The sequence below is a fragment of the Alexandromys fortis genome, unplaced genomic scaffold, assembly GCF_014885135.2.
Source record: "Alexandromys fortis isolate MF-2015 unplaced genomic scaffold, M_Fortis_MF-2015_v1.1 scaffold_143, whole genome shotgun sequence".
In the NCBI taxonomy this organism is placed as follows: Eukaryota; Metazoa; Chordata; class Mammalia; order Rodentia; family Cricetidae; genus Alexandromys; species Alexandromys fortis.
Genome location: NW_026068044.1, coordinates 774,458 through 791,264, shown reverse-complemented (window position 1 = coordinate 791,264; position 16,807 = coordinate 774,458). Strand labels below are relative to the sequence as shown.

Here is a 16,807-nt window from a genome sequence, read left to right as displayed (position 1 = left end):
AAAAGACCGTCCATTTCCAAAGTGCCTAGAAGGTGGATAAATACCTTTTGGTACCCATGGCCAACTTAGGAGGACTATGTTCTTACCATAGAAGAAACACCCGCGTCTTTGCGTGTGGTTGCTGACATAGTCTGTCACATGTATGTCCTTGTACTGGAATGTCTAATAGGCAGCAGGATATTGTCTTGAAAATCTGTCACTTTGTCATCCCCAAGATATTTGTGGCTGGCTCCACTTAAGATATAGCTGTGCTTCCAACCTTCATGTTCACATTTATAAGGTGCTTAAGTTCGTGAACGCCTTAGATAGCTGTTCCCATTTTACAGATGAAAAGATTGAGTCAAATATGTGATTACACACATAGTTATACATATAGTAAGTAAAATCTCGTGTGAAAAATCACGTTCATGCAAAAACTTAATGGATTACAGCACGGTTCTGGGCTCTGGAAATAGGTGAACAGTAAAATGCTTACACCTTTGTTAGTCTCTCCTACCTCGGAGACTACGAACAATTGTGAGTTGATCACACACACACACACACACACACACACACACACACACCACACACCAATCCGGACAGCCATTATATGTATCAAGCACACAGATCTTAGGACAAATGTTCTTTTAAGAAATCTTAAAATAAAAAAAAAAAATATGTGCCACTTGGGGTTCTTGGACGCTAAGATTTCTAAACCCAAAGAGCTATTATGCAGGGTCATTGGGAAGCCAGGGAAGCCTGCCCACCTGGAGAACACAAACAGCTTTGGGATACTTCCTGATGGGGAACTGTCGCTCAGAACTGCTAGCGTAGACAGTCTGTTCTGAACTTATACTTCTTAACACATTCAATTGTTTTTGTGTTTGCAGTATCAAAGAATGGGACTCCACAGGCCCCACCCCGATCCCTGTGGACAGTACAGTTTCTCTCACTACCACACAGTTTTGCCCTTGTAACTCAAAACCAGCCACAGACAAGATATAATCACCGACCATGACTGTGTTCCAATAAAGTTTTCTTTATAAAAGCACATAGTGAGCCATATTTAGTCCCCGAGTGTGATAGCTCACAAATGCCCGAGTAAATAGACCACATCTGTAGATTTCACAGAAGAAGCTAATTTAGGCTGTGATGGTTTAGAAGGGGCTTTGGGAAGAAGGCTGACGCATCTTTGAAGGAAAATTTGAGGTGCACTCCTAAGATGGATGTGACCTGGCCCTGCCCACTGTTGCCCCTCTGCCCGGTGCTCTCTGCCCAGGCTGACACTTTCACGACTAGATTTTGATGACTCCAAGCTTCTTCTTACGCTAGAGTTTACGGTGGCTGGACCCAGGCCTTCCTAAGGCTGACTGCTGTGGTTCTCGGATGTCACCCTTTCAGGCAAGAGAGAAACAAGCGACAGCCAGCCCCTTTCGGACACCCTGTCATGTTGTCTCACCCGGTTTCCCCACAGCATTTATTTCTCTCAAATTGCCGTGTTCATTTATTTCTCCGCTTATCTGAACCGAGTGCTGTTGGCAGATCAACAGTTAGAACTGCTTGCAGCCGGAACAGTAAGAGTGGCAGGCAGGAAGACTTTAGGAATTAACAGCGCGTCCCGTTAGGTGGTCGGCTTCCTGCTTTGGACCCTGTTCCGTGGTTGAATAGATTGCGCTGCCGTGGAGTGCCTGAGACATCTCGCGGTATAGAAAGTATCCGCACCCTGGGCGGAGCCTGGCAGCGTCTGATTACAGTCACTGGTTGGTGCTGAGACCTCCGACTCTCAGTGACAACGTGCGACTTCAGCTGGAGACTTCAAATAGGAAACTCCCTGAACTCCTGATTTCATCAGAACTCTCAGACAGGCATAGTAGCACATGCCTGTATTGACGGCACTGAAAAGGAAGGCTGAGGCAGGAGGATTGTGAATTAGAGGACAGCCTGGGCTACTTAGCAAGTTTCAGGCTAAATAATGAGAGCCTTCCTAAAAACTATAAAAAGAAAGAGAAAAACAGAGTCAGGTGGTGGTGGCACAATCTTGAATCCAGCCCTCGGGAGGCAGAGGCAGGTGGATCTCTGTAAGTTCAAAGCCTGGTCTACAAAGCGAGTTCTAGGACAGCCAGAACTGTTACACAGAGAAACCATGTCTCTAAAAAGAAAAAAGAAAATAAAAAATAAAGCTCTCTATTAGAGTATCGGTGCTTAAATACAAGCATTAAAAAGCAAATAATCTCCCCTTAGATCTAGCACTATTATCAAACTTGGCTGTAGGAGACTGCTTGATGTGGTATTTCTGTCGTTGGGCCCGGCTGCCTCCTGGGATGCCTCAGACACACAGGACCACCTCCTGTCCCACCATCCACAATGCCTGGGCGCTTGTCCTCCTGCTCGTCTTTTAAGCAGGACTTCCAGTCCTAGCCTGGCGCCACCAGCAGCAGCATAGCCTTTCCCAGGCAGTGGGAAGAGCTAACCAGAGCTAACCTTCTCTTTAGATTTCCCTCAATCTTATTCAGTGCAGTCAGGTGGGCAGCAGTCAAGGCGGCTCCTTGGTGTAAGCAGCAGCAAACGGCAGGTCACCCAGGGAGAGAGCAGTGGAAGGGAGAAGGAGCACCCCTAGGATCCTGCACCCCCGGAGCTCTGAAGGCTGTTTGTGGTGCTAGGCGGGGACTCACAGAGCGACCAGAACACAGTGCAAGCAAACCTGAGAGTCCATCTAGACCACACACGTGTCAGTCAGCAGAGGGTGGGTGCTCCCTGCTGTTGGAGACTATCACCAAAATCTAAGGCATTAGCTACTCAGTCAGCAGAGGGTGAGTGCTCCCTGGTGATGGAGACTATCACCAAAATCTAAGGCATCAGCTACTCCTAGCCATGAAGAAGCAGATTCATGTCTGCCTACAAGTCTGTAGACATACATAGCATACATAGGACTGTGGCTTCTTGGGGGTTGAGGGCTGAAAACCCAGCCTAGTAGTGAAAAGGAGAAACCCAGGGTCACAACTATCTTTTCTTAAGGACCAGATGGGTAACATTGCACTCTTTGGGCCCTTCAGAACAGTGTGCTTCCTTCTAATACTGTGTACCTCTGAGATGTCCCTCTTTTGTTTTGAAGTATTTAGGTGTGCATGCACACACACACACACACACACACACACACACAGAGGCTTAATTACAGCAATTTTGCTCGCCCCACCAGTTCAGCAATGGTATTTTTCTTCTTCGGGGGTCTACGTTTTCTACATCTCTATTTTTTTAGAACTAACTTCTTTGTTATTTTCTGTGAAATCTTGCTGCATGCTGCCTTTAGGTAGATGAATACTATATTAATATTTATGCTCCACTCCAGTAGAAACCACATTGATACAATTCTTTTACCACTATCGTTTGAAAAGAATGATTAATTGAAAGGCATACCGATTAAACACTTCTCAGCCCGTTCCCCTAGCAACGATCGCAGACTATTTTTCCTGGAGCTCAGGTTTCTGCCTTGAGCTAGGTTTGCAAAGCACCCGAACAGAAACTGTCACATTAGCTAATCAGTCTGTCATTCATCTCTAACGTATTCCAGAAGGCAACACTTAGGAACCTCGCATCAGTGTTGAGAAATGGTGAGTGACTGGTCATCAGTGACCCTGGTTTGCTGTTAATTTTTAGGCTGCAATTGCTAAGCTGATGGCAAGGATCTGAACACGGTTGTCGCTGTGCAGTGAGTCACTTACCAACTGGAGGAAAACAAGATTATTCTCATCATTTGTAATTGTCTGAGCAGCCCTTGTTGCTGTGGTGATCCTGAGCCCTTTTAGTGCAGAAAAATGAAAATTCTACATTGCTACTAGCGTGGCTGGTCAATGACAGATGTGTTGTATGTGATGAACTACGAGGTTGAGGATGTAACTATACAGTCCAACAGGTACAGCACAGCACAGCACAGCCTAGAAGGAAAATCTCCATCAGCCACTCGCCAGTAATGAGGCCCAGGCACTGCCCGGTAGAGACTCTGCTCTTCACACCTGTGCCATAACCTAGTTCCATAGACTCAGTTCCCTCCGTTGTAAAATGAGGGGTAAACAGTATTCATTGTGTGGATCAAAGAAACTAACAGAACACACTTCAGAAAGCACCTGCACACCACGAGCTCAGCCCAAGAATGTGGGAGTTGTGTTGGGAAGACCCCGCTACTGAAGACAGCACATACTTTGGTTACAGGAAAGATCACAGAAATGACACTGATATTAATCTCAAAGCTTCCCCCATGGTGCCTAGCTTTTACAGAAACTGCTCTTCAGGCTGCTTGGGGAGAAGAGACATCAATGATCTTCTGTGTAATGGCCAGCCTAGCAAGATAAATCCATTGGTTCAATAGTGACATGCATATTATGGAGGTAACCAGCATCTTTCTGCTTGGATTTAAGGCCTACTCTAAAGGAAGGAACTCATCCTTTGTACTGCAAGCGCAGCCAAGAACCCACAGTTGAGAAGTTCATAGGCCCTAGGAGTAAACCTACTAATACTGTTCTGCTTAGTGGATGTAGTATTAAACTGTCTTCCGGAAGGTTATCTTTTTTCCTATTATTGAAAATAGATTCTTTTCTCATACAGTACATCCTGATCACAATTTCCCCTCCACCACTCCTCACAGTTATACCCTCCTCCCCTCCCATCTCGATTCTGTCTCTCATTTAAAGGAACAGACTCCTGAGAGATAACAACAAAACATAAGAAAATAAAATGTAAGATAAAACAAAAGCATCACACTGAAGTTGGAAAATCAACAGAAGGAAAAGAGCCCCAAGAGCGGGTACAAGAGTCAGAGACCTACTCATTCTCACATTAAAGGCTCCCATAAAAAGACTAAACACAAAGCTTTAATATATATGTAGAAGACCTGTGTAGGCTTTGTGTTTGCTGCTTCAGGCTCTGTTAGTTCGTATGAACTTTGTCCAGTTGACGATTTAGAGGGCCTTGTTCTCCTGGTGTCCTCCATCCCACAACTGGTCAGAGTGTAGAGAAAAAGTGACTGTAGACTCCTCAGCCTTAAACCAGGACCTCTATATTGTACTCCTCTCCCAAGGCTTAGGGAATAACCAAAAGGGGGACAGGAAGATTACACAAACTAGAGCACTGGAAGACGGCTAAGGAATGATCAGTGTCTTCGGACGTGACTAAGCTATTGCACTCACGACCTCATGGCAGCTCTGGATACCTGCCCAAGATCCAGCCAGCCACTGTTCTAGCATGGATGGGTGAGAAACTCACAAGGCCCCACCCCTGGATGAGAGGCTGTTAGCAATGAATGTCATTTGATTACACAGAGAAGCCCGTGGTTTGAAGGAAGAAAGAACAATGCTTTTGATAGTGAATGTGTAATTTCACTTTCTACAGTGGGTAATATTTAGAAATCTATATCTAATGGAGATAAGAGCCATCATGGACAATTTTCTTAACACTTTTAAGTTTCAAATTCATAGGCTATTTCTCATAAGAACGTTCTGATTTTTAAAGTTCAGCTGGAGCACTCTTATGTTTTTCTCTTTTTTTTTTTGAGATGCAATCAGTGTGTTATTCTCTTTTTCTTTAATGTTTTATACAATATATTTTGATCAGGTTTCCCCTCCCCCAACTCCTCCGAGATCCTCCCTACCTACCCAACTTTAGCACCCTCTTTTTCTTTCTCTCTTTCAAAAGAATACAAAAAGGAATATCAAAACCAGCAAATAACAAAAATAATAAAATAAAAATTGACAAAAGAAATGTAGCAAAAACCGTTGAGTTTGTTTTGTGTTGACCAGCTAGCTACTCCTGGACAAGAGGCCTGCCTGGAGTGAGATGACCTGAGCGGTTTTCAATCCCAAGACTTCCCCCGTGTTCTTTGTCCAGTGACGTCAGCTCTCTAAGCTCCAGCCTTTTGTTGGAAAATTACAGAAAGAAAATAAAAGCCCCAAGTTACACTGCTAAAAATAAGTTACTATGAGCAAATTGCTTAGCATAGTTAAATGTGTCACTTTCCATAGCCAGGAGCTACTTAGCGTCTAAATATTAAATTCCAGTATTTAAGGAGCTGATGTTTCATCACTTGATATGGTGGTACCCACCTTTAGTCCCAGAATACAGGAAACTGAGGCCAGTGGACTGAGAGTTCCAAGCCAACTTGGGCTACTACAGAGTGAGTTACTGGCCTGCCCATGAGACCCTAACACACATACATATATACATGCATACATACATGCCTATGTGTGTATGTGTATGTATGTAAATATATATTCATTTTATCTTATCATTGCAGACCTAGAGGGCGCCCCTCTAGGACCCTTCCCCCCATCTCATTATTGGCAGGGCCATGCTTCTAGTGTCTCTTTAGTGCATAACCCATCGTGGCACGGCAGCTTCGACCTGTAAGCATGTTGATTTAGAGGTCGTCCTCTGTTTATGTATCTGCTCGTCCCTGTTGTAAGCATGCCAGTGGTGAAATCAGCCCAGCCCAGTCTCTTTGGATTAAGCTCCGTACAGGGCACCATGCATTGTGGGCTCTTTTCACCTCTTGAAGGATGAAGCTAGGGGTTATTATGTGTTTCTTTCACCAGTTGGAAGAAGAATGAAGCTAAATAGGAACTAGGTTGAGCACATGCTAAAGTAGAAAAAAAAAAAAAGAAGTTGAAAGTAATATCATAATGTACTAAATGTAAAACAGAATATGTAATGCCCTGCTCAGCTTCATGGAGAGGAAAACATAAGAAAGCAACTCACTGACAACACCCTCTCTGTGGACTCCACAGTGAGGGATGTACAGCAGGATCCAGCCAAACCTGAGCAGAAAAAAAAACTGACTGGTACCTCCCCCAGGTCATAGACCAAGCAGGATGCCAAACATGGAGACGCTTTCCTAAGTGTAGTGTGTGTTACGTGTGCATGCCGGAGAGGCCAGCGAGTACAAATACCGAGATAAGGCCGTTGGCTATTCTGAAAACCTTGCTGGAAAACCTCCCAAAAGGTTCTTTAATCAGATCCACTGGGATGAGATATGAACTATAATAAGACCTCAAAAAGAATGAGTGGATGGAAAATAAAGGCATCTGGCACAGCGCAGGGGTCAGGACAGAAAGAGGGCAGTCGTGGGGTGGGGCAGGGGTGAGGTCAGAGAGACCCCGAGGAGTCAGGGAGCACCCCAACTCCCAAGTGCTGCTGGAGCAAGGTCAGTGAAAAGTTCAAATCCAGCGGCTTCCCTCTCCATCACGTTCTCCCACCTCAGCTGTGACGAGTGTGAGAACACTGAGAAGTGTTAAGTTCCCAGAGCCAGGGGTTCCCACTTTGCAGATGCTGTGCACTTGCCTAAGGCTGCAACATGGGTGTGCATGTGTTAAAATGATTGTCAGAGTGGTTACAGTGAAACTTTAATATCCCAAAGTTCATGTCTGAGGGTTAGATAATTCATTTCTATTCCAGAGTCATTTTTTAAAAAAAGGCAAGGACAAGAAAAACTTTATTGAAAGCGAACTGTCTCTTTCATGTCTGACTAGGTTCCCCAAGATGAATGGACAGGGTACACACCTCGTGGGAAAGATGATGAGATTCCGTGCCGAAGGATGCGAAGTGGCAGCTACATCAAAGCCATGGGGGATGAGGACAGCGGAGACTCAGACACGAGCCCCAAGCCTTCTCCCAAAGTGGCTGCGCGGAGAGAAAGCTATCTCAAGGCTACACAGCCCTCCCTCACGGAGCTCACCACACTCAAGTGAGTAACCCTACCTGCATGCTGCCCTCCGTCAGCCCTGGTGTTAGCACCGAGGATCTGGCTGGTGGCTGGCTAGCTTTAGTGGAGCCGAAAGCATCCCTCAGATACCGGGGTGTGATGACTGGCCTGTTGATGTTGACATTGGATTTGACTTGTAAATACCACTGTCATCAAAGTCAGAGGAACACCAGGTAGACTCCCAATCCTCAAAGGCAATCAGAATGCTTTTGGAGGGGAAAAAAAAGATTTCTGGTCAATGAACAGGACCATGTACGCCATTTGGGAACCTTTTTTATCAGCCACTAAATATAAAAGTCTTCCTTAGGAGACTTGGATTTTCAGAAAATTATGTAAGGTGGTAGAGATGTTTATGTCATAGAAATTTATAGAATGTGGCCACGCTGGGAAATTGGGTAGGTGCCTGAGAGCTATTGATATACATGTTTGACTTCAAACTCCGTACATATTACAGTTTGCAAGACCTTCAAAGTGTTTTTGTTTATTTTGAAGAACGTGAGTATGAGTACTTATATTTGTGCAATTTGAAGAAAAACAACTTTGCAAGGCAACAACTAGAACTGATTCTTTGTGGAGACATGTTCTAACCATGCTGTCCTGGCTAGCCTGGTGCTCACTGTGCAGTCCAGGCTGACCTTGAACTCAACAGAGACCCGCCTGCCTCTGCCTCCTTGGGGCTGGGATTAAAGCCTTGCCAGCACGCCCATCCCAGACGTTGATTATTTCAAACAGTCCTAATTTTTAATATTGTTTATAGGGAGTAAGTCAGAGCCTTGGAATATAGATCTGTTCGGACCTAAAGTTATATTTACTGCAGCTGATTAGCGTTTTTAAAGCGCCCTCTTTGTAAACACATGTGACTAATACTATTTACATGCTTGCATTTGTCACAGAGTGAAATATTAAGAGACAAAACAGAAAAGGACAAAGCAGATGGGTTAAAATATAAAAATACAAAATCAGACTATTGATCAAGAACTTTGAAAAGCAGCTGACCGATCTATAAGGAGAATTATTTAAATAACGAAGGACAGAAGGAACTAGACAAAAAAAAATCTACTCTTGGGTCCTTTTCAAGGGACCATATGGAATTGCTCTGAAATCTTTCTAATTGAAGATTAGCATTGATACATTAGTTACCTAATCCACAAAGAGAAGCCCTTCTCTCTAACCTTCCCACACCCGTGTGCTTTCGCTTCGCTTTGGTGTGTCAGTTCATCAGGGCTGCCATCACAGATTATCACCAACAACGAATTTACTGATTCCTAGCACAAGGAGGTAGACGTGATGGGGCTGTGCACCTGCCAAACCCTGCTGGGGTCCATCCTTCCTCCCTTCTTCTAGATTCTAGTTGAGGCCACAGCACTCGGCATGCTTTGGCTGACATCACACGGAGCTAACCCATCCCTACAACACCAGCCGTAGCATGAGGAACCTCGCTAATTAGCCTCGTTGCTAACATGATTAAGTCTGCGAGACCCTGTTCTTGCTGTGAGCTTTCACAAATACTGGCAGTGCAGCTATTTGGGGGAGATGAGTCAGCCTATAATGTGACTACAGGATAAAAGTTGGTCGTGTGTATAAATTTATAAATTATATATGTATATGATTTATAGACTTTAAAATATCTCTCTACAAAAGACAATAATTGTCACGGTCATGGTGCCAAGAGACAAGTAAAGGCAGGCAGAGGGCAGGAAGTCACTTTAGTCCTACAAGCTCATCTGAAGTGAAGAGGTGAGGATGGGCAGCCCCCGGCATTCTCCCCCATCCCGAGCATCCTATCAGGTCACTTCCAGGACATGCTGGGCACATTAGCTGAGTAACAGCTGGGGCCTGAGGTGACGGTGTGCGGTGATTGCCACTGCTCACTGCAGCGTACAGATGTCAGGGCACTGAGAGGAGCCCTGTGAGGATAATGGAGCAAGCTTCAGGGAGACTGGAGACGGCAGGTTCTGAAGTCAACATTCTCAGCTTTGCTCTAGGGACGTTCCTACTGACAGCTTCCCAGAAACACATCCCTTGAAATCAGTTCTCCCTTCCTTTCTACATAATACTTTCTTGCTAACTCCCTGGGCCATGGCTAGACATCCAAACTCTTTTTGTGGCATGCCGTCATCTACAAAGTTCACGCTCAAGAACTATGTAATTGAGTCATCAAAGAAAGATAATGTTTTAAGTAAGCCTGTGGTCTTGTGGGGGGAGGGGCGCACTCCTCCGGGGCACATGCAGTCCACGGGTCACAGATGAGATAGTCCTGGAGAAGGATGCTGACGTCGGTGAAATGCTCAAACTGGGTGTGAGCAACGAGGGCTTGTTCTACTCTCCAAACCGATGGAAACTCAAAACGGAAATGGGTTTACTCACGGATGTTTTTTACAAAAAAAAAAAGCATGTTTTATTACTCAGTACAGAGGTTCATCAAGCCGTCTCTGTGTTGACCCCTACTCCTCAGCAGGCCAGAGAATGTCTGAGCACTATACAGTCTTAATTTTCTTCTCTGTGTGAGCATGATATTCTGCAGAATTATTCCTGAGTCTGCTTCTCAGCGTGTATTCCTCTCTGCCCTGTCTCATGAGTCCCATGTATTACCACAGTCTACATATTGTTTCCGTCATACTTAGTCACATACGATCACATGCTGATGTCTAGTTTAACCTTATTGAAGGAGAAACAAGTCAAAAGTGTCATGGTTTGGGATCAGTCTCGTCTTATTTCTTGGTGGGGTTTTGACTGGAGTCATTATTTTTCTAGAAGTTTGAAGCGTTTAGTCCCTCATACAAAAAAAGATACCCAACTCCTGGAATTCTAGTTCCCCCAAAAGAGAAAACTATATTTATGTTCCTACTTCTTTGACATTTAAGTCAGTCTTTTTCCTCCTTCCTCCTCAACAATTCGCAGCTTTAAGGATGAATCATAGACATGAACCAAGATAACTAAAATTAGTCCAGCGGGACTGGGACAACATTTTGTTTGTGGCTTTCCGCTCCCCTCTTCTCCCAGAGACGGAGAGTACTCCTACACACCCTTCCATTGTTGGCCTCCTAGTTTCCAAAAGCGTGCCGAGAACTTGTTCATGCGTCAGCTCCTTAATGCTCCTGGTTGGGTCTTCGACGCACAAACCCTACGAGCAGGTGAACATTCTGAAATCATAAGAGTCCATCTTTGGGCTTAGAGAGCTCTGCAGTCACCCCTGCCTGGAAGCCGCTGTCTCTCTCATGTTCCTCTTCCTCTCCGCCCCACTGACCCTTCACTTCACTAGTTTCTCCTTTCTGGGATGAGCTGACGGTGCATCTGAAATGACATCATCCCTAGAAAATTATTATGCTTCCCAAAGAAGCTTCCGAATAGTCAGTAAGAAATTTTCAGGCAAGCGAGGAAGAAGTTTAGGAGCCAGAGTTTCTTCAAACCCCATCCCCGCAGTTTAGCTCTGGAAAAGACTTAGGTCTTTTATTTAGATTCTTTATAATTTTGTTTGTTCTCAGAGCTAGACTAGAGACTGCTGCAGTGGTTGGTTAAAATTTTGCCCAAGCCAGTTTTGAATTTATTTCACTCAAATATAGTATAGAAAAAAAATGTTCTAAAAGGATACTAAGAGAGCTGCCATTTAAAACATTCTAAAAGGTACATTTGGTTTGTTGGCACGTGGCTTTAAGCCCAGCAGTCGGGGGATAGAAGCAGGTAGATTTCTGTGAGTTCAAGGTCAGCCTGGTCTATGTAGTAAGTAAGCTTCAGGTCAACCAAGACTATATCATGAGATCTTATTTCAAGAAAATGACAACAATAACAACAACAACAAATCATCATCATCATAATAATATAATACAAAATACTCTAAAGTTAAGTTCAAATACCCAGTAATCCAAAGCAAATAATGCTTTAAAATATCTTCGTTTTTTTTTTTTTTTTATCCCTTCATGGAAGCATCAGGTGAAATAAAATCCCCTGAGGGATATTGCTGGGCCCTAACAGATCCCAGGGTTGTGGAGGCAAGGAGGTACTGCATCAGTGGCGTAGACTCTGAAAGGCAGGTAAAAGGCAAACAGCAGACTTGTGGGGAGAGCCTTGTTTCCCCTCCTCCTTCTACCTAGGCTGTGTCCCAATTTAGTGACTTTGCATGTTTGCCCCTCATTGGTTAGGCACAATCAGGACCTCTGACATGCCTGTTGCTAGGTCCTCAGGAGGATTCCAGGTTGGCCTTATCTTCCTGTTGGGGGCGGGGGGGGGGGGCAGGGGGCAGCTTCTAAAACCACTGAGGAGGGCCTGGGCATGATAATGGGACCAGTCAGGGCTCTTAGCAATTTAGATACAGTGTCTAAGAAGTGACTTAAGGGATTTTATGTCTAATCCTGTGTTTCAGGTGGTTCATCCTCTTCATCTTCATGTATTTCCCAGCTCCTCGCTTTTTGAAAGATAAATTAATTACTATTCTCACGTTGTGAGCAAATAGGCAACAAAAAGCAACTCACGGGAGGGATAGTTCACTTTAGCTCACAGCTTGAGAGGGCATGGCCCATCCAGGTCAGGAGATACGGCCAAGCTCATAGCATCTGAATTCCTTCCGTCAGGACAATCCTTAAAACAGAGAACCATAGCTGTCCTTCTTTTCTTCTTTTGTTTAGATGGCAGCCTGTTCCGTGAGGTGGTATTACCCTCGATGTGGGTGGGTCTCCCCTCCCCACTTAGACCCCTCTGACTACATCCTTACAGATATTCCCACAGGTGTGCTTCCATGGTGACTCCAAATCCAGGGGAGATGACGATGAAGATGAGCCACCCTACTTGGTGAAACCGCAACTGTCTCTTTCCTTTGGGCTAATGGCTTAACATCTCTGGAAAGCCTCAGGCTTTCAGCATGAGTGGGATCTCTAAGCTGACTCCTCCACACCCGAACTGTGTCAGCCAGCCTAGCAAATCCCAGCGCTGATGGCTGAACGTTAGCCTCCCTTATCCTGGACTCAGTGACCGCAGTTGTCTGTGGATGTCATTGCCCATCTACATGAAAAATCTCTGAAAAACTTCTTGGCACTAATGAAGAAACTATAAGGAAGGATGAAGCACTGGAAAAAAATAGTTATTTATAATTTAAATACAAGGGGAAACAGTACTGGCAAGTAAAATGCTTTGAGAAATGCCAGTATCCAGCTTCAACTTCAAAACGAAGGTCTCTTTTAAGAGCATAAGACTTGTTTGTCTTTGTATAAGTTTCTTTTTTCTTTCTAGACGCACTGTGTCCCTGCTTGTTCCTCACACTCCACATGCCCCTCCTACCCACCGACTGTTCTTCATGTTGTTTCTCTTCCCAGAAAAGGAAGAGGGTGGAAGAGATTGGAGCATTGCTATTTTTTTACCAAAAATATGAGCCATATTTAAGAACATAGCAGTATACATCATCCACCTTGGCCCTAAGGATGTAAAATAGCTCTGTTCTTTTGTTGTCTCTTTTCCATGAATTCTTCCCATTCCTCTCATACCTTTCCCAGAGTATAAATAATTGTGGCACAAACTAGCATGTACTCTGTACAATCTTGGGGAGGACAGAATAACACAACCAGACGCTACACATTGTAAATTTCCATCCTCCGTGGCAATAATACTTTCTGTTGCTGTCCCAGTTTTTCCAGCTCCCTCACTTTCTAAAATAATAAGTGGGGAAATGTTAAAACAGAATTATTCCTTCTTATAGATAAATTATCACTTGCTTGTAGGCTAAGATCTTTTAAAGCCCCGCTGGGATGAACCATGACTAAACCCAGGAACTACCTGCTGCTTCAATCCCTGATCACCAGGTGAAGCTTCGAACCTGGCCCTTCACTGGGATTTGAAAGCCCACATTCAGATGGGATTAGTCTGTTGAGTATTGTGGTCTACACCCTATCCCAGACCTTACGATATGGCTCCTCTTTTCAAAGCCTATCTTAGAGGGAAGTTTGCACAGGTTGAACTGTCTTGAAATGACCTTGTTCTCAGCAATAAAAGAAGTATGTGTGTGTCTAATGGATGGGAAAAGAAGTTCAGAGTCTTTTCAGAGAGCTTGAACACACAGCTTAGCAAAAAAGAAGATAGTTACATAATTATAAGGTACCTTTTTACATATTTTTAATTATATGGATGCATGTGTGTCTGAGTGGATATGTGCACATGAGTGCAGGTGCCAACAGAGACCAGAAGAGAGCGTCAGATCCCCTGGATCTGGAGTTAAGGATGGTTGTGGGCTATCTGGTGTGGGTTGGAGGAGCAGCAAGAACTCTTAAGCACTGAGCATCTCCACAGCCCGGATATCTCCATCTTCTCAAAGTTCTCAGTACATGACTGAGCACAAGAGTTTTATGTATGTTCTATCATGTGGTCACCAATGCTCTTTACTTGCGATTTAGAGACTTTCACAGATGAGTAATTCAAGTTTCACTGAGACTAAATAATTTGCCCAAGGTTAACTCTCAAGTACGGTAAGAGTAAAGATTTGAGCCTGTGTACTTAATTGGAGAAAATAGAAAGAGTTGGGTGGAATGAATACCTTACTAAAATGACAATGAACTGTTTACAAGGGGTTTTTTAAGGAGGGGAAAAACAGGGTGAAGTAAGTATAAACAGCCCCAGAAAAAGAGACACTCAAAACAGTTAGTAAAATTGAAGACTAGATTCAAGATGGTATCAGAGGCTCAATGAGGTGAATTCTGACCCAGAAGTATAAGCAGAAGACATGACTAGAAGGAATTTGAGAATGTTCTGCCTCAGGCATGGCCTGGGATGAAGGAAGGAAGAACCAAATGGTCAAAGGATCAGAGGTGCAGGACGTGTGAGTGACAGAATACAGAGGTAGAGGACCGACTGAGCCTTCTTCAGATGGCTGCAGATGGGCCTTGCATTCTTGACAGACTCCATAGAGCTATGTAAACAAAACCAGGGTGGCAGAGAGATGTGCGCAGGGAAGGAACTCGGGCTAGGGTTCTAGCAGTGGAAACCCCTGTGAGTGAGGAAGACTCCTCTTTGCAAAGAGCCTTAAAGTCTCAATGCCTTCCCTGTCTGCTGGCTGGCATTCCTCCAGTGCAATACTGAACACCTGTTGAATACGGGCAGCAGGTAAAGAGAGTGCCCTAGTTATAATCAGACAGTGCCCATGCAATCTAATCATTGACTCATGCAGTAAACCTTTATTCAGTACCTTTACTGCTTAAATCATTTATACTCTTGTTTCAATACACGCACTAAATACATGACTAAAATCTGATGTTCCAGATAACACACACATACACACACTCACACACGCACACACACACATACACGCACACACGCACACACACACATACACACACGCACACATACACACACACACACACACACACATCCAGAAGATTAGCACAACAGAGAGTAAGGAGCTTAAAATTCAGTGATAAGAGCTATCAGTATTGATGTGTACTTGAATGCATTTTCTGTTGGTACAACTGGGTACAATAAACAGGATAATTATTAAAATTGAAAGCCTTTAAAAAATAAAATTAGAAGTTATTTGGCTCACTGTTTTGAAGGACAGTAAGTTCACCCACACCGTACAGCATCTAGTTTCTTGGTGCATCATAACATGATGGGGGCCATCACAGGGATAGATACAGCAGGGCCACCATGGGCAAGGACAAGGTGTGCCAGCTACAATCTGCCTGGTTTCCTCTTCTGATGAAACCACTAATACCACCATGGAGACCCCCACCCTCAAGACCTCATCCAATCCTCAGTGCCAGATACCATTAACACAGGACCTTGGAAACCGATACCAACACATGAATATATGTGTTGTGAGGGGGAAAAAGATAGCAAATCATAACAATGGTTTTGTTTGGAATTTTTTTTTCTGGTCAGAACAGTCTACTTGGCATGGGGAAGGGAATTTTGATGTATCGGAATAGGTCAAGTTTTACTAGCTTTGATTTCTCTTCTTATATTCTTCAAGGAACCTCTGTCCTCCCCCTAGTCAGCAGGACATCACGCAGGGTGGAAAGCTTCTTCCACAGGAAGCCCAGCCAGCCATATGGAAAGCAGTTGCTAGCCCTGTTCAGAAGAAAGCCTGTATAAATGTGTCTTACCAGAGGATGCGTTGAAGAGCAGGACTCTCGATATCCCCATGTAGCAAACAGGAGAGAGTCAGCACCACAGCACGGAGTTCAGGTTACCTACAAGGAGGAACAATCAAACCAACCCTCACGGAAGCCCTCCTGGGCTATAAACGCTGTGTTGTGCTTCCCAGAGAGCCTGTGCTAACACTGTGTGGATGTATTGTGTACTTTTAAGTATGATGAACCAAGCATCTACGTAAGATTCTTCCAGCCTGAGGAGCCTAAGGTGTCATCACAGGGGGAGCACTGTCTTCCTAGTGTGAGTGCCAGTCCTACCTTTCCCAGCTGAGCTTGTGAGATGGCGTTTCAACTCCCTCGACACAGCCATCTCCTCTTAGGTCTTTTCCTTCTGTTGGTGGAATTGCTGCTGTCCAGAATGCAGTGACAAAGCATTGTGGGTATCACTTCTAATGCCTTTGAGCTTTATGGCTTTCCCATTCCTCTCTTGAAAGATTCCAATGAACCAATTTGCTTTGTACTTGTTCTAGCTCTTTCCAGAGACGTTTTACAAGGCTACTGAAAGCCCACCTCAGAATCTCAGTTTGCCCATGCACAATAGAACATGCCAAAGCATCAATGCCGACTCTCATTTGAGCTCTTTTCTTCTGTCCCTCTACACATTTCCTAGGTTTCAATCACGGAGAGGTCTTACTTATTCTGGGTTCTATATTTCAGGCCTTAGACCTATGCTAGACAAGATAAGCTAGATTAAGGCGGGTGCTTTAAAACAGTCTTGAAGTCAGAGACTTCCAACAGCTACAGGTGATTTCTTACACACACTGTGTGTTTGCCTGGGTTCACTAGAGCACTCTGCTCACTATGACCAAGTGTGGATTCTCCACAGCAAAAATTCTCGCAAGCTCACCAAAGCAGACCCAGAGAAGAGACCTTAAAACTTTGGATTGGAAGTGAGCCAGCTCCCTTGCAGTTCCACTGACAAAAGCTAATGGAACAGCCATGCCTGACTTCA

The 16,807-nt window shown here is 44.4% G+C and overlaps 1 protein-coding gene across 7 annotated transcripts in view; it reads left to right on the top strand.

Moving 5' to 3' along the window:
- The window catches only part of Dlgap1 (DLG associated protein 1), a 672,355-nt gene that overhangs the window by 477,242 nt on the left and 178,306 nt on the right, over positions 1–16,807 (top strand). For all 7 annotated transcript variants that reach the window (XM_050166170.1, XM_050166171.1, XM_050166169.1 and 4 more), the window contains one exon: positions 7,494–7,708. In XM_050166170.1, the coding sequence (XP_050022127.1) occupies positions 7,494–7,708 (215 nt within the window). The remainder of the gene's footprint in view (positions 1–7,493; positions 7,709–16,807) is intronic.